Source organism: Megalopta genalis, chromosome 5 (assembly GCF_051020955.1).
Source record: "Megalopta genalis isolate 19385.01 chromosome 5, iyMegGena1_principal, whole genome shotgun sequence".
In the NCBI taxonomy this organism is placed as follows: Eukaryota; Metazoa; Arthropoda; class Insecta; order Hymenoptera; family Halictidae; genus Megalopta; species Megalopta genalis.
In genome coordinates, this window is record NC_135017.1 from 15427921 (window position 1) to 15448809 (window position 20889).

General features: G+C 42.3%; 7 protein-coding genes and 2 non-coding genes across 14 annotated transcripts; 5 read left to right on the forward strand and 4 right to left on the reverse strand.

Annotated features, from left to right (window-relative positions):
• Window positions 1–439: 439 nt before the first annotated feature.
• LOC117227093 (Poly(A) binding protein interacting protein 1) lies at window positions 440–3875 on the forward strand. 4 transcript variants are annotated; one of them, XM_033482038.2, is made up of 9 exons: window positions 440–581; window positions 1281–1430; window positions 1489–1625; window positions 1705–1980; window positions 2089–2280; window positions 2366–2475; window positions 2554–2782; window positions 2851–3179; window positions 3241–3875. In XM_033482038.2, exons 2-9 carry the CDS (start codon window positions 1286–1288, stop codon window positions 3365–3367), a joined length of 1545 nt encoding a protein of 514 aa, XP_033337929.2. In that variant the 5' UTR covers window positions 440–581; window positions 1281–1285; the 3' UTR covers window positions 3368–3875. The 4 variants fall into 4 exon arrangements, with proteins under 4 accessions (XP_033337929.2, XP_076377695.1, XP_076377694.1 ...); XM_076521580.1 differs by having other exon boundaries at window positions 445–581; window positions 1285–1430; XM_076521579.1 differs by lacking the exon at window positions 440–581 and adding an exon at window positions 783–1071 and having other exon boundaries at window positions 1285–1430; window positions 1708–1980.
• Window positions 3876–4013: 138 nt separating this feature from the next.
• LOC117227097 (uncharacterized) lies at window positions 4014–6593 on the forward strand. The gene is made up of 7 exons (XM_033482042.2): window positions 4014–4612; window positions 4671–4785; window positions 4852–4980; window positions 5047–5220; window positions 5293–5546; window positions 5612–5834; window positions 5911–6593. The coding sequence occupies exons 2-7, from the start codon at window positions 4686–4688 to the stop codon at window positions 6279–6281; spliced, it is 1251 nt and encodes a 416-aa protein (XP_033337933.1). The 5' UTR covers window positions 4014–4612; window positions 4671–4685; the 3' UTR covers window positions 6282–6593.
• A 215-nt stretch (window positions 6594–6808) lies between these two features.
• Window positions 6809–10078, forward strand: Pink1 (PTEN-induced putative kinase 1). The gene is made up of 7 exons (XM_033482036.2): window positions 6809–7155; window positions 7503–7780; window positions 7847–8376; window positions 8446–8568; window positions 8650–9067; window positions 9135–9233; window positions 9299–10078. Exons 1-7 carry the CDS (start codon window positions 7020–7022, stop codon window positions 9551–9553), a joined length of 1839 nt encoding a protein of 612 aa, XP_033337927.2. The 5' UTR covers window positions 6809–7019; the 3' UTR covers window positions 9554–10078.
• A 7-nt stretch (window positions 10079–10085) lies between these two features.
• LOC143259456 (tubulin polymerization-promoting protein homolog) lies at window positions 10086–10502 on the reverse strand. Its single transcript, XM_076521765.1, has 2 exons — window positions 10433–10502; window positions 10086–10360 (listed from the first exon to the last, which is right to left on the reverse strand). The coding sequence occupies exons 1-2, from the start codon at window positions 10500–10502 to the stop codon at window positions 10086–10088; spliced, it is 345 nt and encodes a 114-aa protein (XP_076377880.1).
• LOC117227102 (uncharacterized) lies at window positions 10196–14919 on the forward strand. Of its 2 annotated transcripts, XM_033482070.2 has the most exons (12): window positions 10196–10761; window positions 10817–10949; window positions 11020–11154; window positions 11215–11448; window positions 11519–11748; window positions 11815–11980; window positions 12036–12278; window positions 12338–12419; window positions 12484–12738; window positions 12805–14229; window positions 14328–14614; window positions 14700–14919. In XM_033482070.2, exons 1-10 carry the CDS (start codon window positions 10550–10552, stop codon window positions 13002–13004), a joined length of 1890 nt encoding a protein of 629 aa, XP_033337961.2. In that variant the 5' UTR covers window positions 10196–10549; the 3' UTR covers window positions 13005–14229; window positions 14328–14614; window positions 14700–14919. The 2 variants fall into 2 exon arrangements, with proteins under 2 accessions (XP_033337961.2, XP_076377696.1); XM_076521581.1 differs by lacking the exons at window positions 14328–14614; window positions 14700–14919 and having other exon boundaries at window positions 10196–10949; window positions 12484–12653; window positions 12805–13051.
• LOC117227094 (uncharacterized) lies at window positions 13046–14719 on the reverse strand. The gene is made up of 2 exons (XM_033482040.2): window positions 13693–14719; window positions 13046–13624 (listed from the first exon to the last, which is right to left on the reverse strand). The coding sequence occupies exons 1-2, from the start codon at window positions 14626–14628 to the stop codon at window positions 13169–13171; spliced, it is 1392 nt and encodes a 463-aa protein (XP_033337931.2). The 5' UTR covers window positions 14629–14719; the 3' UTR covers window positions 13046–13168.
• A 477-nt stretch (window positions 14920–15396) lies between the features above and the next one.
• On the forward strand, window positions 15397–15468 carry TRNAM-CAU (transfer RNA methionine (anticodon CAU)). The gene has a single exon. It is a non-coding gene; the product is annotated as a tRNA-Met (tRNA).
• A 292-nt stretch (window positions 15469–15760) lies between these two features.
• Window positions 15761–15833, reverse strand: TRNAK-CUU (transfer RNA lysine (anticodon CUU)). The gene has a single exon. It is a non-coding gene; the product is annotated as a tRNA-Lys (tRNA).
• An 80-nt stretch (window positions 15834–15913) lies between these two features.
• On the reverse strand, window positions 15914–20329 carry LOC117227091 (uncharacterized). Of its 2 annotated transcripts, XM_033482034.2 has the most exons (5): window positions 19998–20329; window positions 19212–19660; window positions 18552–18885; window positions 17832–18434; window positions 15914–17770 (listed from the first exon to the last, which is right to left on the reverse strand). In XM_033482034.2, the coding sequence occupies exons 2-5, from the start codon at window positions 19601–19603 to the stop codon at window positions 16232–16234; spliced, it is 2868 nt and encodes a 955-aa protein (XP_033337925.2). In that variant the 5' UTR covers window positions 19604–19660; window positions 19998–20329; the 3' UTR covers window positions 15914–16231. The 2 variants fall into 2 exon arrangements, with proteins under 2 accessions (XP_033337925.2, XP_033337926.2); XM_033482035.2 differs by lacking the exon at window positions 19998–20329 and having other exon boundaries at window positions 19212–19991.
• Between the last annotated feature and the right edge of the window lie 560 nt (window positions 20330–20889).

Below are 20889 nucleotides of genomic sequence, written 5' to 3' on the forward strand. Positions count from 1 at the left end.
CTTAGACCCTTAATAAGAATATGTATGGTCTAAGCTTAGAGACCATAATATGGTTTCTACTAAATGATACCTGCTGCTTTTCTCTTTATAAAAATAAAATATGTACATGCATACAAATAAATTCTGGCAAGCAAGAATTACACACGTATGTACAATGTACAATAACTGCTTCGTTCAAATATGAACTGACGCCACTATTATTGTAATCTGCTTTACCATGGCGGTATCTTACAGCTAGCAGTTTGATCGTTTTGCCACTACGTGTAGTGGCGCTATACGGACCTAGATAATTCTTACCGGAATCTGCAATGTATCTTACAAGAAAAACTGTAAGAGTCATTCGTTGTCAAATAAAACTAATATTTCACTGTCTTCTCGTTAAAATATCTTAACTTCTGAGAGCTCGACGTGAAGCTGCTAGAATGCAGGTTACGGTAGACGCCTCAAGATTTGAAAACAATTGCGATAACAAACTAAAAATCTAAAAATAAGGACGAGCAGACAATCGTAGCGGTTGCTTTGTATTTTCTTCCGAAGAAAGAGGGAGCAGTCTCGTCCCGTGTCTGCAACTGGAGTTATCGGTAAGTCTATACAGTAGATTTTGTCTCGTATTCTTTTAAATTTATTCGACTGAAAAATTTAGTCGAACAGTGAGCAAGTTTGCAGCATAACTTAAAATAAGCAGATGAGATCAGTGAAATTGACCCGGTTCACTGTGAAGTTCACATTGTGAACACCAACCAACTTCTCGTGTTTGAGTATCGATCGTGGTCGATTCAACAGGGAACTGGTCTGGTACGAACAGATCGTGAATCGCGATTGGTCTTTGATACGTACATACATCTGTTTACAAAGCAGCGCACGCGTTTTAGGCTGGTTAACGGACGTAACAGATTCGTCACCGAAATTGTCGAACTTACACCGGTGTTGGACGCACGATAGTTAACCGTGCGTCGTATATTTGGAGGTTTTGAAAATTATGAGGGAGGAGAGAAAGAAAAGAGAGAAAGCATCTCGACCAAGGCCTGTTAGAGTACTCGTAGCAGGTCCTATCTTCCACGCGGATCAATTGTGAGGAGGTTACGATATTCACACTGATCGGTGACAAATCGAATGCATACATAATCGCAGAAAAGGTGTCGAATAATCAGCCCTCTTGTGGTGAGCGCGGGAGGTGTCGCCACATTGTATATTTGTTCGCGGATGACAGTCTCGCACCGGTCTCATTAGAGCTTAACCTTTGGCGGTCATCGATTCGAGACGCAAAATTTCTGCCGTAGATAGGATGGATACTCTTGGTGGTGATGGTTGCGGTGACGGAGATATGGAACGACGAGGCGCAGGACGTGGTCGTGGTCGTGGACCATGGAATTCCACCACGCACGAGCCACTTCGGAGACCCCGTGCTGGCTCTGGAGCGCAAACAACAGGTATTTAAAATCCTCCGTGTCATTTCAGACATCCGTTAAAGTAAACATTTGATTGTAGCTTCCGCAGAGACCAAAGGCATGGAGCAAAGCAAAGTGGACAAGCCTGACTCGTTCGTTAATATAATACAAAACTCGACATTGTCTGTACACGCAGCAGAGTTTGTTCCAAAATCGTATCCCAGCAAACAGTCATCGGTTAGTATTCTGTATTCTGCGTTGTTGTACCTTGATTTTATTCGATTGCCGAAAAGTTTTTAATTTTTCTGTTGTGCAGCAGCAACAACAACCATCTGTCAGACCTTTACATAAACATTCGGTTCAAGATAGATTACAAGTAGCAACTGAGAAATCATTGCAGGCGTATCAAAACCAAGTAGTACAAAGTCCTACAAGTAACTATGATATTCCACAACATTATCAACAAGTAGATCACGGACAGCAGGGTGATAACTTCTCCCAACAACAGAGAGCAAAACAGAATGTAAACACTCAGAATTATAGACCATTCGAAGAAGATACGGGAGGGTATAACCATGTCCAAATGTACGAGGTAAATACAAATGTATAGTATGTCTATAAATTTGTCATTTGAAATACCCGTTAAACGGACTTATCGTGAAAGTAAACAAACATGACATTCATTGATTTCTGGTTACAGATGAACTCTGAGGAGGAGAATTATTTCTACGCATTGGCCTCCACAAAAGAAAAACTAACCAGCGCCATACACTCATTAATCTTAAATCCAGGCCGATTTACGTCGATTGTTCCATCGCTTATAAATGATATTAGTTGTTATCTAAAATCTCCTTGCGATTTTCAAGACATTATGAAAGTAATTATTCAGCAGGTAAGTTTTTTCGTTCCTTTACCTCAAACGATAGTAGAATATATATATAATATTTATATTACACACACACACACGTGGTTTTCAGTCTATAAACGAAGGCAACTTTCGGTACAGCGGCGCACGGCTGTGTGCTTCTTTGGACGGCGCGATAACGGCCACCCAACAGGCATTATTCAGAGAGACTTTGTATACTTTGTGAGTAGTCGCATCCAAAACTAACACTTGCAACATTTATTTCGAATTTCTCTGTTCTAAACTTTAAGTGTGTAACAGGTGTAAGGCTGAAACAGAGGGTCACTCTTCAGCATGGAAGGAAAAGGACGACCATACGGAAGAGGAGCAGAAGAAGTGCCATGGACTGATATTATTTTTAGCAGAGCTGGTAATTCAGATGGAACACACGACCACTTTCGGTTTGGGAGATCTGTTGATTCAACTTATCGTTAATATATTAAAGAAACCGGCACCGAACTCGGTAAAAAACATCTGTCAGGCCCTTAAAGTATGCAATTTCATTCTAAAGGTCACCATGCAATTGTATAGAACAATCGAATACACATCGATGTACAGTTGGCAGGTCACACTTTGGAGAAGGGTAAGGGAGGAAGCCGGAAAGAGATGGAGAACATGATGCGAGCGCTAACGGAGCTCGTAACAGCTGGTAGAGTAGACACGCATGTAGGACGTATGGTGCACAGTGTACACCAGTTAAGAAATGGCAATTGGGGTCATAGTTCTGCTGTAGAATCATCAACGATCGAAAACACTGAAACCACAGAGACAAACGAGGCCCTCGACGAGCCCGTATTGTACGGTCCCGACGGCAAAGTGTTAAGTCCAGAAGAGAATGAATTTTTAGACGATGTCACCGATTGTACAACAAATATCGAAGATTTACTGTACGTAGATTGATATCATCGATAACAATTGGATGATAATAACTGTTTCCTGTTCCTATAGAATACTCGATGAGCGTTTCGAAGATGAGGTAGAATGGACGTCACCGGAAGACGACGAGATAGACGCGGCGTACGAGGAATTCTTGAAAATCATACCGAATAAAATAAAAAATACAATCTCGGAATAATTGGGGACGTGATAACGGCCTCTTTCGTAACCATCGCAGCTGCCGCATCGATATTCAAGGCCCAGAAAACCTCATAGTTGGAAGCTATGAGTCCACTCGTGAAATTTCGATTTTCAGTTCTCTAATGCACCGATTACAATGATAATCAAACACAACGGGCAAACGGGACAATTTTTCGCGACCACATACATTTATACGAGTGATTAACTGTCTAGCGAGAGATTTCTTGTACCCACCTATACGAAATAAGGAAGGATCTATACCGTATCTTAGAGATTCGATAAAAAAAGAAAAAAAAACAAACAGAAAAACGGTGTAGCTGAAATATTTCCGCTTTCATTTTTTTAAATAATGTACTCGCTATTTTTTACCGCGTACTTTTATAAAGCTGGGAAAAGAAAGTCTCACAATTTATTTCTAGGACGAAACAAGAATGTTTTATTATACAACGCATAATTACACTATTAATTAAATTATTATAATAAAACATCTAAAGGTATTAGGTAAATGTAGTTCGGCTTTCTCATTGCTGCAGGTGTTTGTTAAGTTCTAAGGCTTTTAAGTGAACCGGCCTCGCTCGATTTTCCCTGAATGTGTTATACAGTTTATGTGATCATTGCTGAACGATTACGTCCGGGATGACTATTCCGTCGATGATCGCGCGTATCATGCACTCTATAGCTTGCCAGCACCAGCAGGTCCATTTTTGGCGCGAAAGGTAATGCGGAACGACTGTCAGTTGACAGCGAATTTGGAGCTGCTTACTCACCGAGCTTCACTTTCAAAACCAACGAAAACTGGTCCATAAAGAGATAATCTATGCACATAAAAGTCGGCGTGCACGTTCACAATTTTGTTGAAAGGAAAGAAGAGACGTACTCTAATTAGGACATAGACTGGAAGAATTTTTATTTATCGTTTAGTACCAACGGGAATAAATTATTCTTGATTCTCACGATGATCTGATGAACTTGAAACTGGCTTACGTGCCCTTAGTAGTAAGACTTGTTCTGTTCAGAGAGAGAACTCCGTTTCCTGGCGTCATTTAAGTGAACGTGGTCGCCGTCGAGCGTAGGCGAGACCCATCGAAGGATAGTCAGGGGCACGCGTAGGCAAAATTTGAAGTGGGGTCGAAGGCTAAGAAAGGTGGGGCCCTCCTTGTGTTACAATCATGATCATCTCCGCGTTCACCGAGAACTCAGTCTGTTTGTTTTCGTTGCGGAGCACGGCCAGATTTCAATCGAGGTAAATTGATCAAAAAAATTGCTCGATATTCGTTGGTCTACAATCGTTTTCTTTTTAGGTCACTCAAAAAGTCATGGCTCACCAGCGAGCTGCAGTTCTGCTAATTTTCTCATTCGTTGCCATCGTCAATGGCGGATATTACCAGTCAAGAATATTGACATCTGGAGATGTCAGTGAGTAAACGATTACTAAAAAAAGATTCTATTACACGTTAACTACATGCTCGATTTCGTTTTCAGGCACTTGCGAGTCTTATACCTGTGGAGCGAATGCAAGATGCACACTCAGCGAGGGCAGGCCAGTTTGCTCCTGCATGAATCTACACATGGGAGATCCTCTTTCGCGTTGCATCAGAGTTGAATGTCAGAGTGAGTATCCCGAGTTCTTGGTTATTTCATAAATTAACAACTTATTGGGATTTTGTTTATTACCAGTAAACGAAGACTGCAGTGGCAGTAAGGTCTGCACGAACAATAGGTGCGTGAATCCTTGCGACAGTCTTTGCGGCGTGAACGCTGTCTGCGAAACAAGAGATCATGTGCCAACGTGTTATTGTCCACCTGGACAGACCGGTGATCCTTTCACCACTTGCCGCATAGCTGATCCACGTATGTATATCTGTACAGAAGGTTCAAGACTATACAGTTAGAAGAACGATACCTTTAACAGTCTCCTTGCAGAAGCTGCCTGTAAGCCGAATCCATGTGGACTGAATACGAAATGCGAGGTAGTAAACGAGGTGACAGTCTGCAGTTGCTTGCCAGGATACGTGGGATCTCCTTTAACCGGTTGTCGTCACGAATGCGAGAACGACAGCGAATGTCCAAGTCACCTTGCTTGCTCAGCCAACTTCCGGTGTGAGAGTCCGTGTAAGTGTGGCTCGAACGCTGAGTGTAAGGTGGTTAATCATCAGGCAGTGTGTAGCTGTCCGAAGGTAAATCGATGTGCACAGAGTTACAAAGTCCAGAACGCCGGTGAAACTCAGGAATTTTATTCTAGAATTGGTTGGGCAATCCTTTGCTGTCGTGCCGGCCGGAATGCACCTCGCATTCAGAGTGCCCGCCGAACAAACCTGCCTGTCTCTATCAGAGATGCATGAACCCCTGCGATGGAGTGTGCGGTGTGAACGCCGATTGCAATCTGAGAGGTATTACTCCAGTCTGCAGTTGTCCGAAACACATGACTGGCAATCCATTCGTCAGCTGCAGGCTATTCGAAGCAAGTAAGTCTTATTGCATCGGTGTACGTGACACTGAATATTTCTGGCGCTTAATCTTGGTTGTTATTAATACCTTCAGGAGACTTATGCGAACCGAATCCATGCGGAGCGAATGCTATTTGCACACCAGGACACGATAATACGGGAAAAGAAAGACCTGTGTGTACATGCCCCACTGGTTACATTGGCAACGCGTTGGTCAGCTGCCAAAGGGGCGAGTGCTTCACGGACAGCGAGTGCTCCGACAGTAAAGCGTGCATAGATTTTACGTGCCAAAATCCTTGCACCGGTAAAGAGTGCGGGCCAACTGCATCCTGCACTCCCAGACGCCATATCGCTGTGTGTACCTGTCCGAGTGGCACGCGAGGGGATGCGCTCTATACCTGCAACCCCATAGACGGCAGATCTTTTTACAACTATGGTCGACAATACAGATACCGTCAGTACTAGTCAACAGGGAGACAATATATTAGACTATAATTAGACGTAATTAGTAAACTGCGTCCGCTTATTATTGCTTCCGTCAAGAGTCTATTTAATAAATGAAACCACATAAATGTTGGTACGCAGTCTTATCTCAGGCTAGTACCGCATTCGCATCGAGATAAACAAGCTCTCGTGATTAATCATTAACGGATCTTGCGTCATGTATGCGAACTTATTCCTGCGATCAAGTGTACGGAATAGTTCTTATTCAGCGTACCTCCTTCCAATCGTATTTGTTATCGTGATAACGCAATACAAAGCGCCTTAATACTTCAATGTACGACTGGTTGCATTCTCGCGGGGTTCATCGATTCTCTGATATTAATTTTACGTTACCATCCCATGCATCGATACCTTAATGTACGAACTAGAATCCCCTTTCATTTTTATTTCGACAAACAATGTTTTACTCTGCCATAACATAATCCAATATAAATAAACGATCGTGTGCATAAGTGTCGTTCGGTAGGTGGCCGACAGAGTTCGCCACCGTGGTGAACGAAACACACACAGTCGAAATCGAACCGAAGATAGATTGAACGCAGCCAAGTGTGAATCCTCCGCAGGGTCGTCTACGCAGTTGTCAGAAGAACAACAAGAAAAACGATTATCACATTGGTGAAGGGATTGCCTTCTGCGGCGAAGGCTTGTTTTCCTTGGGGAGTGGCCCGTTGGGCGCTCTCGGCCCGCAAACCTGGAGAGATGTCGATCCGGACGGTAGCCTACCGTCTCTTGCAAAATGGTCGAGCTTTACTGTACTCCGTTCGAAATACAGGGAGTCTATACGCTAATTGCCATCCAAGAATTAACCACGGCAACATACACGTTGTTCAAGTAGGTGAGTCTCGATCGATTTGATATTTATTCGTCGCGATTTGTCGCCTTGATCGGAAGACCTTGAAACAGATAACCGAGACCTTCGTCCATCGTGATGCATTTCGAATTCATTTAAAGAAATATAAATTTAGGTAGCATGACATCTGGTGCGGGTCTCGGTTAATCCGAGTATCGGTCCTTATGGTCAATTGTGCCATTTTTACGTATTTTTGAATTTGTCAGTTTACGACTTCTTTAGAAGTTCTTTACGTGTTTATATACTGGCAAGGTCACAAAGCTCAACAAGTTTCGTTGGATTCACGTAGTTAAACAATTATTAATTGTTTCGTATCGGTATATTAAAAATAGGCAAATCCCCGGGCTATCTGCCCCAGGGTAACAACAATGTCTCGGCCACAGGAAGACACCTTGGTTACTTGGGAGCCCATGCTAGACGACTCTTTGTTGATAATATTCTAAAAAGAGTTACCAATAGTTTGGCAGCAGATTTGAGACGACGAGCTGCTACCAGGCTGGTGTATGGAGACTCTGCACCTTTTTTTGCTTTGGTTGGAGTATCCCTGGCATCCGGAACTGGTATATTAACAAAGGATGATGAATTGGAGGGTGTCTGCTGGGAAATTAGGGTATATATTTTGCTTGAACTTGAACAAAATTGTTAGAGAGATACTATTTTATGTTTGTACTTGCAGGAAGCAGTATCAAAATTACAATGGAATACTCCCCAAAACGACACAAATTATGAGGTGATTAGAGACGAAGAAAAAGTTCTGTCATTGAAAGATTTTGTAATTGGACCTGCAATCGCTAAAGGATGCTCTGCTGTTGTTTATGCAACGAAATTTAAGGATGTTAAAGAGAAAGATGAAGCGAATATTGACGACAAAACCACAGCTGTTACTACATTTCCATTGGCATTGAAAATGATGTTTAATTATGATACCGAATCCAATGCACTCTCTATTTTGAGAGCTATGTACAGGGAAACTGTACCAGCTAGAAAACATATAAATAACGATGAACTAGCCGAATGGGAATCTAAGATGGCCGAGAGAAAGGCAGAGCTTCCACCGCATCCGAACATTGTAGCAGTGTATTATGCTTTCGCCGATAGAGTACCAGCATTGCCTGGCTCTTTAAAAATGTATCCTGACGCATTGCCTGCGCGTATCAATCCTCAGGGATCCGGCAGAAACATGAGTTTGTTTCTATTGATGAAAAGGTATAGTACGCGCTATACCAAGATATATGTACTTCAAACAAATGGGGCAATAGGAATTATCTGTTACAGGTATGATATTACATTAAAACAATACCTAGCCGATCGTAACGTGAATACTAGGGAATCGATACTATTACTTGCACAGTTATTGGAGGGTGTTGCTCACATGAATGCTCATGGTATTGTACATCGGTAAGTTAATATCCTAGTGGAACAAGCGGTAGTATCAAGTATCATTCGTACTACATGTATTCTCTTATGGTCACACATCAGGGATCTGAAGAGCGATAATATTCTGCTGGATCTATCCGAAGAAACTGACAACTGTCCGTCTCTGGTAATCACAGATTTCGGTTGTTGTCTCGCCGACAAAAGTCATGGCTTACACTTACCTTACAACACCCATGACATCGACAAGGGTGGCAATGTTGCTCTAATGGCACCAGAAGTAATCACAGCCGAGCCTGGTCCGTTCACCTACATCAATTATGCAAAAGCTGATCTATGGACCATAGGTACTATCGCGTACGAGATATTCGGTATGAAGAATCCATTCCATGGCGATACTAGGGATAAAACAACTCTGAAAAATCACAACTACAATGAGACGGACCTTCCCTCCTTACCAAATGACGTGCCAACTATAGTATCTGCTCTAGTTAAAAATATATTATCCAGAAGCTTGTACAAGGTACACCATTGTTAACTCAGGCTGCTACCTATGTCTCTTGAATACTATATGATTCTGCTCATTTTAGAGACTTGATACAGAGACTGCAGCAACTGTGATGCAACTGCACTTGTGGGCACCAAGTTCTTGGTTTAGAAGCGAAGGAAAATTGCCGTCTAGCAACGAGGTGAGCAAACACATTATTATGTAGATTACGTTTGAATATTTGTCATCAACTATTGTGTTGTGTAGGTGATGCAATGGCTCTTGTGCTTAACAACGAAAATACTTTGCGAGGGACGTAACACTGCGCTACTGGTATCCAATGTCCTCGGCGAGGAAGCAGCGGAGAAAGTGATCCGACAAAATTCCTATTATAGGTCACTCTCGACTAGATCTTGCGGGAGGCGTACCATGCCAGAATATCAATTGATAGCGAGTTTCCTTGGTAGAGTTACTCTTGGCAATATTAGAAACGCCTTAAAATGGATACAGAAAAATGCATAATTTTCAAGTAAATGTTTTACGAGTTTCTCTGAAAGAAAACAGAATGGAACAACATAAAGAAAGTATTTTTCTTCTGCTCGCTAAAAATTGTTCACGTTAGATACAGGAAGCAGAGGTTGTTACGTTATTTTTGTATACCCATTGTTATCGTTAAAACTCCTGAGTTGGTTTCTTATTAATTTATTTTTCATACTGTAAGAAACTCACACAGCACTTTACACAATCGACATCCACTGGATAATTTATTATTTTATGATACGCGGAAGGCTTTCTTCAGCATCCGATGAAGATTGTTTCTTCTATGTCGATAAATGCTTGTTTGGACATCACCGTACGATGCAGCGTGTATCAGTCAACTGGTGATAGTCTGCTATTAATTTTAGTCGCTTCACCAAAATTGTTAATTCGTTCTTACTGGAGGCTTACTTCGCAACAAATGTAAATACCACAATTGATCGAGGGAAGATGCGTGCGAGCACTGTACTAGTGTTGATCAATAATAAAGTTTGTAATCAATAGCGTTAATTGAATATTAAGTGGCCTTCCTGGGCAACCCGGACGCTTGCAATTTCTGTTTTAGATTTTCGAAATCGAGATTACCGATGTCCGCTAAATCTTTTAAATATACCAAATACTCCTCGTATGACAGAGCTCTTTTGCGAAACTTGAAGTACGCAAGTCCTGTGTCGGTTGTCGTTAATGTTACCATGTCGAGTATCCGTGCAGAAATCAACCATTTGTCACTTTGCGTTAAAGGTAGAAGTTGTAATTTGTTTTCATAGGAAATTGGATCCATCTCACAGTACGCTGTGTAATCAGAAAAATCGATTAGCATTATTATAGCGTTCATTATTTGTTTAGCTTAACGTTATTAGTTACCACGGAAAATATCTTCCAAAGGAATAACTTCAGGCATCAGTTTCTTCTGGAACGCTTCTAACGACTCCATCCTAAAATTCGTGTGAACGTCCAATGAAATAGATTTAAAAAATCATCATGAAGTTTAATGAGCCTGAATGCTTGGATAGAAATGGTTTCTGCAAAAGAAATTGCGACAACGCAAGCTTAATTAACACCGTTGAACAATTGAAACCGCCGTACTTCTCAGAATTAGCCAATGAAGAGTTCTTCAAGTGCTTCTGCAAAGAAACTTGCACTGCTAGAAGAAGACTGGATATGCGTGGACCTACCATACATGAAAAAATCAAGTCAGCAGATGTGTTGCAACTTTGAAATTTTATACCCCTTTGGCAATAATTGCAGGCGACTTTTCGAAGATACGGATGTTCCAGCTCTGATCATTTTCTTGCGGAAGTATCAGGATATCGTTTATATTAATTTAGGCAGCAACAACATTACTGACAGTGGCTTTAAAAATTTAATTGATCATGCACTTGTAAGTGACAACATTTTTAAATAATAGCTTACTTTAATTCAATTACTTTCAACATCTTCGTTTGCATCAGACATACAAGCAGATAGAGGAGTTAGATCTTCAGAACAATAACATCACAGAACTGGGAACAAGATATTTACTGGAAGTAGGACACGACCTAAAGATTAAGAGTCTGAATCTAAAAACGAATAAATTAGGCGCCAGTGTAAGTGATTAATTCATTTTTATTTTCTTTTTCCGAAATTATTATATGAAATTTTTTCAGGCATCAATACATGTAGCTAATCTTTTATTAAAAAACATGCATCTCATCTGGTTGAATGTAGCAGAAATAGATCAGACTGCTTCCAGTTTAATATACTTTATAGCGGTGCTGAGTCAGGATCAGGACATTTGTAATGTGACTCTGAAACACTTAGACATAAGTCGGCCGAATCCGGGATGCATGCACTATTTTGATTCGGTTCATTTTGCCAGTGTCATTGGCCACATGCTCAAGGTAACATTGCGCCATGTGTTTCCTTATCCACACACACATATCATCGCATTTATACATTTCCTTTACTCAGCGCAATACTACTCTGTCAGCGTTGCATCTGCAAAAGTACAATTTTAGTTGCCACGATATTGAAACCATGATGTCCAATGCGATTCACAATAATACTTTGCTTTTGTTAAATCTCGGCTGTAACAATATAGGAGATCATGGTGTGGACCACCTGGCCAAGTGGCTTACAAAAAGACCCCAATTGAGAATCCTTGTACTATGTAGCAACATTATAACTGATCACGGTGCAAGGTACTATTATTGAGCAATGATTAATAACAGAAGGAATATGGAATAAGCAAGAAATTACATTTTCAGAAGTCTTAGTTTCACTCTTCCATTCTCAAGGCTCCTATCCTTGGATATCTCCTATAACAAGATCACAGATGTTGGTATGGTAGAGCTTTTGTACACTTTAAAGAAAAGTCCCCTTTTGCGACAATTGAGGATATTTGGCAACGCCATTGGTCATCCAGTTGGCAAGGTATTCGAGCAAAAGAAAAATAGGAAAGTACATCAATGCGTCCATTTGTTTGTAGATCATTGAACGAATGCTGATCTCGAAGGTGTTGAACCAAGAGAACATAGACATCAGACCATACAGAGTTGATCACAGATGGTACATTGCGAGATTCGAAGGCGACCGCTGCAAAAAGAAATACCAGGATGTTCCTTATGAACTTTTCTCGCGAGAATCGCTTCCTCCTATCAAAAAAACTCGTCTAAAGCGAACCTATTACAAATACATTTACAATAGGATAGACGACATTAATGTGCAACACGTACGTTAGTCTTAAAATTACTCTTGATCAAAAGACTATTAAGATGTGGTTTGTTTTAGTCAGTCGTCAGAATTATGTCAAGCGTATTAATAACGGATCATCGAAAAGACTGTAGATGTTGTTATTGTTTCAAATGCAAAGGTAATTCGAGATTTATTCTTTGCTTAAGTATTTTTATTTATTCATTCGATGTCGAATCTTTCAGCACCACATTATGACGATGGATGTAGAGATTTAGAGCATCCAGATACTTGCACTTGTTGCAAGTGCAAGGGAGATGATGAAAGCAGCGATTGGTCTGTGGATAAAGAAATTTTGAACAGGGTCAAGACTCCTCCAGATCCTGTGGAGAAAGTTGCACATATTTTAAAGCGTGTAGGTTCTGAAACTGCTAAGAATATCGCACGGTGGATAAACATTGACGAAGATGTTTTGGAGGAAGATTTGAAAGCAATTGCCAGTTAGAATCATTAAGATTATGTTTTTGATTGAAAGGTCACGAATAACGTTAATCTTCATATTAAAGGTGGTAGCGACACTGACAAAGATTCGTGCAATTGCTCATGGGCTCAATTGAGTATATCAAGCTTACAAAAGTACTTAGAGGAGACTTCTTCTAAAAATCTCCTGATCATACCTAAAAGTAATACTACTATGTTAAAAGATATATACAAGGGATCCGACAATGAGTCCTGTGTAGCAGAAAGTAGTGCAAGTAGTTCATAAAAATACGTGAATTTGTATAGAAGGTAAATAGAGAACAAGCGTTATGACATCATCTATTTATTGATAACCTGACACAGTTTGATTCTCTTCTTTGTCAAATACAAAAATAAAAAAAGAACAATCGCTCGCATTTTAGATTTGAGTACTACAAGTCATTATTGATTTTATTTCTCTTTGGTTTCTTTCTTGGCATTCTTTTTCATGCTATCATCTTCTGGCTGTTCGATCTCTTCCATTTTCGCTGGCAATTGACTCGAGTCGATTTCCCTCGCTATCTTATTCGTTTGTACAAGATCATTGACTTCGAATGCCAGTGGACTGTTTTCAGCATTCTCCGCGTTTCTGAGAGAACCAACAACAGGTATCATTGGAGAAGCTGCCCTGAAGGTCGTGGGATAGCTATTGATTGTGATTCCCGAATTTCCATAGGCACTGTCCACCAATCCCCTGGTGGCATATGAATTGACTGGCAGGGTATTCATTCCAAGAGCGAGTGATTTTTGGTAAATGGCTGGATAACTTGATTCCATAATCTGACGCACGTGGGGCAGATCAGCGTTCACATTGATGTGACTGTGGACGTGGGTTCTTCCTTGAGCTCTGGCTTTCCCCATGTGATCCTGCAAGTAAATAGATATTAGTGAGAAATATCAAAATTGAAAAAAATGATTAATCGTTTTTTCCTTACATTTGGTACAATATGCATTTTGGAATCGTACGGCATCACAACTGGAGATCTTGCAAATTGGGTTGAGTAGGGCATTGCAGACAATACTTTAATGGCCATGGGTTCCACAGCAGATTCGCTCAATATTGCCATATTGTTCTGGCAAGGGCATGGGCTCAGAATTCCGTGAAGAGGATTACCGCAAGGAGACACCGATGGAACTTGAAGAAGACTGGCTACTTGCATTTGTTCTGGCTCAGTATGTATCATCATGGAAGTCGATGGAATAGCGTATAAATGTTCATGGTACGCGGGAGCGACTGGTAACACAGTTAAAGTCTCTTGCGGTACTGGAAGCGCTTCTGGAGCTTGTTCGATACGCATAAGCTTTGGTCGTTCCTTGGTCTCTACCGAGGGAGCTGGAGTTGGCTTAGCTTTTGGTTTCTCTACGGAAGTTTGCGGGACAACATTTGTCTGAGGAACTGATGGGATGATGTTCACAGATGGAGTGGGTTCAGCATAAGGCTGGGAAGATGATTGGACCACTTGAAGAGATTGGTAAGGTTGAACAAATTGTTGAGGCAGAGTTATACTTGCTTGAGGCACTGAATAAGACTGGACGTAAGAAGGTTGAACGAAGCTGTACGTTTGAACAGGTTGAGCAGCCGATTCACTCTGAACATCGAAAGTGGACTTCTGAACAACGGCTTGGTTAGACTTACAGGGAACTTGATTCGGATGGGAGGAACCAGGCTTGATCTCCACGCAGAAAGAAGCTGATTTCTTTGCTCTGTCCTTGTCCGAGCCCGGATCGTCGATCTTCAGAACTTCCTTCTCGGACCCAAGGTTGGAGTCTTCCGTCAATGACTTCTTCTCTGTTGCCTTTACTGTTGGACCAGCCTGGGTCAAGGCAACCCCCAGAACCAAGATTGAAAAACATACGGTGAAACGCATCATTGACCATATGTACTCTGTCACTCACAAAACCGAATTGTTGCCTTGACTAATTCAATTCCGCTTTTTTATAGGGAATCATCAGTAATGTGAACCCGCCCCCAGCTCTCGAAGTAATTTTGAAACTGGGTGCGTGAATACCGTCCCACATGCCATCGCGGCCAGTGCTGATCACGCGTTTCATAACTGCTGCATTGTTTCAGCAACTTTTTTGTTGTACACGAGCGAATTCATATTTCAACTGATATTATCTTGTAGAAAGAGATGTAAGATTATTAAACATTGTTACTGCTATTCCATTTGTTACATTCGTTTGTAGAAATTCTCAACACTACTTTATACTACCAATAATATATGCGGTTCTATTTAATATTTGAGTAAATGATTATTGTCATATATTAGTGTTTAAAGTGATAACTTAATTATAATAATTAGTGTAGATACGGGTAATCAGTTTGTATAATGTACGAACGAAGAAGAACAATTTGAAACGGAATTTTAAATTAATTCTTTACGCGAGTTTCACAACCAGCTGCATTTTTCGTTTTGCTGGAACTGCAGCATTGCTATTCTGATATACAATTGCAACATGCCATGTCCATGTGGGGCCGCGCTTAACTTTGCTTAGTCTACACATTTTTTTCTGTACCGTTGTTATATAACGAATATAACGTTATATTATGAAATATATTCACGAATATACGTTATTCAAATAAAAAGTTTTTATCTATATTAAGAAATAAGAAGCCTATTTGTAAGGGGATCACAAGAAGCAGAGTGGCGCAGTGGAAGCGTGCTGGGCCCATAACCCAGAGGTCCGTGGATCGAAACCACGCTCTGCTAAGGTGTTTGAGATATCAACTCATTCTCGTTTTTTTTTATGCTCTGTACTCTTTTATTTGAAGCTTTTCATATCGATTGAAAATAACTACTGAAATGTGTGATTTTAATGTTAATAGAATTATTAACAAATACGGTTGATTCTCAGAAGTATACGACAACTTTTGAATCAGGTATAACAGAGTTATAATTTTTTTACTTAATAAATTTGAATAATTAAACAATTGAATAATCTTGTTTGTTGCAACGTTACAATAAAATATTATTTCTCAAAATTAACAATAAACAAAAATTTCGCCCAACGTGGGGCTCGAACCCACGACCCTGAGATTAAGAGTCTCATGCTCTACCGACTGAGCTAGTCGGGCAACGTGTCGAGGTTTTCATAAATATGGAAAAAAACGAAGAAAATTTATTAAAACAAATCGAAAGGAAATTAATGACGCTCTTTACTTATGCTATCTTTTATTTACGCAGTTTCTATAAATCACAATTATTCAAGAGCGATTCGAGACAATTACACAGCCGAATATTAAAGTTATTCACATGGGACAGATAGCAATGCAAAATTTTGTTTCACGACACATACCAGAACCACAACAGTTCCTGTCGAATCAGCGACTTCGTTATGTGCATTACTAAAGCCACGCTCTACCTAAATGGCACGCTAGTTTACGTAAGTATCCAATAAATATAAAAAAGATATCGATGAACACACGTGTATATTATTGTATTTGTGATTAAGTTACGACGGTTGGTCGTATGATCAATAGAACCGTACCGCCATTAGTGATAAAACGAAGAAGGGAATGAGGAGATTATGGAACAGAGCCTGATTAGCTGGCGAACAATCGGATGAACAAACGAACGAGCCATCGGTCTTGTTCTGCAGCAGGAGATTCCTAACCAGTTTTTTTCCTTCGCAGGAATTCTCGATTCTAACAAAACGGATCTTCCGAGCCTCCAGAAACTGTTCCAACTCCACTCTACATCTCCATTTCAGAGGATTCCCGGCGAACTCGACGATGTAGACCTCGGGTAATTCGTTTAAATCGCTAGTGAATATACACTTCAAATCGTTCCCTTCCAAATTTAAATATTCGAGCCGAGTCAACTGGCGGAATGCGTTCGGTGCGATATATTTAATCAAATTGCCGCGTAGATCCAACCTCTGGAGATTCTCGAGCGGGAACGAAGAAGATTCGATCATTTCCAACGGATTATCCTGAATCGTTATGTTCTGCAGCCTGTTCGCGCCGTCGAACGCGCCTTGTTCGATAGTGGTCAGGCCGGAGTTCGTTATCACGAGTTCTCGAAGATTTTGAAACTTCGAGAAGCATCCCGCCGGCAGTCGGGTCAGATGACCCTCGTGAAATTCGATCGCGGTGACATCCGCCGGCAAGGCCTGTAACATCTGCAGGTTCGCGCCGATACATCGGTAACGGATTCCTGCATTATCGTCGACGATAACGCAGGTTGTTTCTGTGGTCTCGTTCCAAGGGATCGGGGTAGAGGTCACTGGCGGTGGTGTGGTGGTTATGGCGGGAAGATCCGTTGCGTAACAGTCCTCCTTCAACAGCAACGAATGTTTGTCGTAACGGATCCGACGAGCATCCAGGAATTTCGCCAATTTGGTCCCGCACAGACAAGTCCAGGGATTGTTCGCGACGTTCAATGAGGACAGGTATCGCAACCGTTCCGCCATGTACTCGACGCCGAAACAGTTCATCGAGTTTTCAGATACGTCCAAACTGGCCAGATACGGTATGTTGTCGAACGCGCCGTTTTCTATTCTGTAGATGTTGTTGTGCGAAAGATCGAGGTGTTTGAGATTCCAAAGGCCCCGCAACAAGTTTTCGTCGACGGCTTCGAGTTGATTGTTTTTCAGCGACAAATATTCCAGGTTGTAGAGCTCGTGGAAAGCCCGAACATCGATCTCCTCGATACCGCAATCGCGTAGTTCGAGCTTCGATAGATGACCGTTGAAACGATTGAAAGCATCGCCGGGAATCTTTTTGATCTTGGATAATATCACGCGAATCGAGCGGACCGTTTCCGGTATCGCGTACAGCTCTTCTATCGAGGTGATAGCTCGACAGGTGTAGATCGTACTGGATTGATCGTTGCTTTTCTCGGGGTAGCATCGTCCGGTATAAACAACTGACGGAGGTGTAACGACAGGAATTTCCGTCGCTGGTGGAGGCGGTCGGGGCCTAGCGATTATTAAGCGCGATCGGTTGACACTCTCCTCGAAAGAGGTCCAGTGAACTCTTCCAGCGGTAACCGAAGTCTCTGGAGTGGTGGGCTGAAAAAACAACATTATAGTATGACCATTTTCTACGTTATTAAATTTTTAGTAAAAATACCTGAGGTTGGCGCCATCCACCGGCAGCTTCCGAAATATCGTTCTCGTTCTCGTAACATCGACCCGCATCGATCTCGAATCCAATAGTCTGCAGCGTCAGGAAACTTTGGAGGTTTCCGCGGCAGTTGCACAACCATGGGTTTCCGGTCGCATCGAAGCGTTCGAGTTTCTTCAATTCAGCCAACTCTTCGATAGCGATGCAACGTAATCTATTGTTTCGGAGATCGAGGTGTCTCAAACTATTGCCAACACGCCACAGCGCAGTCCTATCGATCTGCTCGATCTCGTTCTTTTGTAGGATCAATTGTTGCAGGTTAAGGAGATCACGGAACCAGTCGACGCCAACCATCCGAAAATGGTTGCCGACCAGCGAGAGTCGTTCCAACCTGTGCAACCCAGCGAACGCTTCGCTTTCGATCTCACGGATACGACAGTCGTTAAGATCCAAACTCCTCAGGCTATTTCCAAACCGGAAGAACCCATAACGAGGTAGCTTCTCGATCGTCAGTCCGGAAATCTCGATCCAGCTGGTCTTATCCGGAAGACGGTCCAACGACGTGAAAACGTTCGTCTGAAATTCGCTGCCACGTATCGATGTCCAATCCTGCCGGCATAGTTGCAGCCGTTAAGGGGCGCACAGCTACCACATTTTTCTAAGTCTAACAAATCGCTTACGAATTTAAATTTCGATTTTGATTCAATGATAGGAAAAACTGATTACCCTTAGACGATTGTAATTATTCATATCGTGAGTCGTGAAGGTAACTGGCACTACAGGGAACTCTATTTGAGTCATGCACTGATATCTCTTGCACAGGTGGACTTCTCTGGAACAATCTGCCTCCAACCTAATGGACCTCTCGCGGAAATATCTGTCCAATCTCTGTCGGCACTCGCAAAGCCATGGGTTCCCATCGATGCGGATGCTCTTCAAAGATCGCAGGTAGGATAGATCCTCTGTCGCCAAGCAATCTAGATCGTTATCGCGCAGTCCCAAAGTTTCGAGGTGCGGCAACATCCGGAAGACATCAGGTTCGATGTGCACCAAACCGCATCTGAAATGTTTACATTTGTACACACTATATATGATATACGATACACATCGATGGTCTGATTGCAGGCAACGTTCCCCTGGACGACTCGATTATAAAGCTTTACGTAATCTATGACTTTCTATGGAATCAACGGCGTCGCCGCGGTTCTGCAAACAAGGAAACGCTGCGCCTCTTCCGCGTCAGTGATGCAAATTCCGGCCCACGGAATTCTTCTAAGAAATCTTTATAAACGCAACCGACTCGTGATCTTCTCGCTTATCACGTTACACAACAAGAAGACTTAGTTTTAGTAATTAGGACAAAATTGCTAGAAATTATTAGCGTACCTGTCCAGGACCAGCTTTCTTAAGTTGGTCAGGTGGCGGAACCACGGAGTCCTAGCCACATGGATCTTGGTTCCATGGAATATCAGCCATTCCATGCGGTTCTCCGCACCGGCGAATGCGTCCGGGGCGATGAAGTTCACATGACAATTGTAGAAGGAGAGTCTTCGGAGATTCTTGAACCGCCAGAACGCGTAGTCCGGAATGTAATGGAACCGCGATACCGTGAACTCTATCCATTCCGCCTCACTAGAGATCTCTTCGAGGTCGTTCAGGTCGCCGTGTGTGCACGCGTAGGCGACCGACCGTTCGTTGTCCGCGATCGGTACTATGCTGCATTTACAGTGCACTTGGCCAATTAGGCCGACCAATGCCCAGAGCAGAATTAGATGCATCGTTTTTTCCTTTCTAGGTGCGCCAGCGACAAATGATCATCTGGTCTCTTCAATTCGCTAGATAGAACATCGTAAAATGAGAGGTACGGATGACGGTGGCCGCTAGTCTTGTTAATAAACAGCCTGCCTTGATTGGCTTCTCGTTAGTGTCATGTTTGGCGTTCGCGGAGAACGTATGTAGGTACAGCTATATAACTTTTAGTCTCTCAATGAATGTTATCGTACGAGCTTTGTTCGCCATAGCTTTAAAACGATTTGGTTTGACATGGTTTGCAGAATATTAGGTACAACGCAGCGTTAGTTGTCATTAATGTTTGCATTGCAGCAGCAGCAGCAGCAGCAGCAGCATATTTTTGTACTTGGCGCAGCAGAACTGACGCTTGTAGTCACTCACCATGGTGAAGCGGAACGGTCTTGTTGGCAAGATCCTTTTTGTGAGAGACACCTATCACTTTCAATACCGAGGGTATCACTTCAGGGTCGGGTTAAATACTGGGTTACAGTGGTGCACCGTGTTCACAGGACACCTATTGCGACCCTCATCGTCGTTTAAAGAAAAGACGACTGAGTATTCTACGCACCGATACTACGAACATCGAACAAGGAATGAGAACATGAAAAATCATCCAATGGGGACACTAGGAAGCGTCGGTCTCAGCGAGCTGTTATGGTCCGAGTCTCGCATCGGTGGATCGAAACCAGGCGACTCGACTGAGCTGACGATTCGCTCGCTTCCTCGTTATATAAACTTGTAAGGCCAAGGTCGCCCTTGTGCACCGCGCCGGTACTACGTGCACACCGCCGATCCCCGCGACCTATCTTTAGCACACGCCGCTCTACTTTGCCAGGGAAACCGCCTAGCGAATTAGACGCGATGCGCTGCGCTAGCCAGCTAGTCCAGAGACTAGCTGTCAGAACAGCACGCACACCTGCAGCCGCGAACGAGAATATAGTGACCGGAAGGTCTGGGCCAGTTGATAGAGATCCTCGCCCAGTCTCGTGACTACAGGCATGAATGGAGAGGCCTGCTGTGCAGATCTATGGTACTTTGTTTCATGATTATTAGAGACACTCGCACCTAGACTCACAATAGCATAATTGTATTCGCGGGGTCCGTGAGTAGTTGTATTATTATTAGAGCGAGTATTTCGAACGATGATTTACGCCACTGTTATGGTGTTAACGCGCGGTTCAATTCCGTGGGGTAATTCGGTCGACGCGCTTATTTATCCTGATGCCGAATAGCATATAGTGGCCGACATAGTTCGGCAGATCGCAATACAATG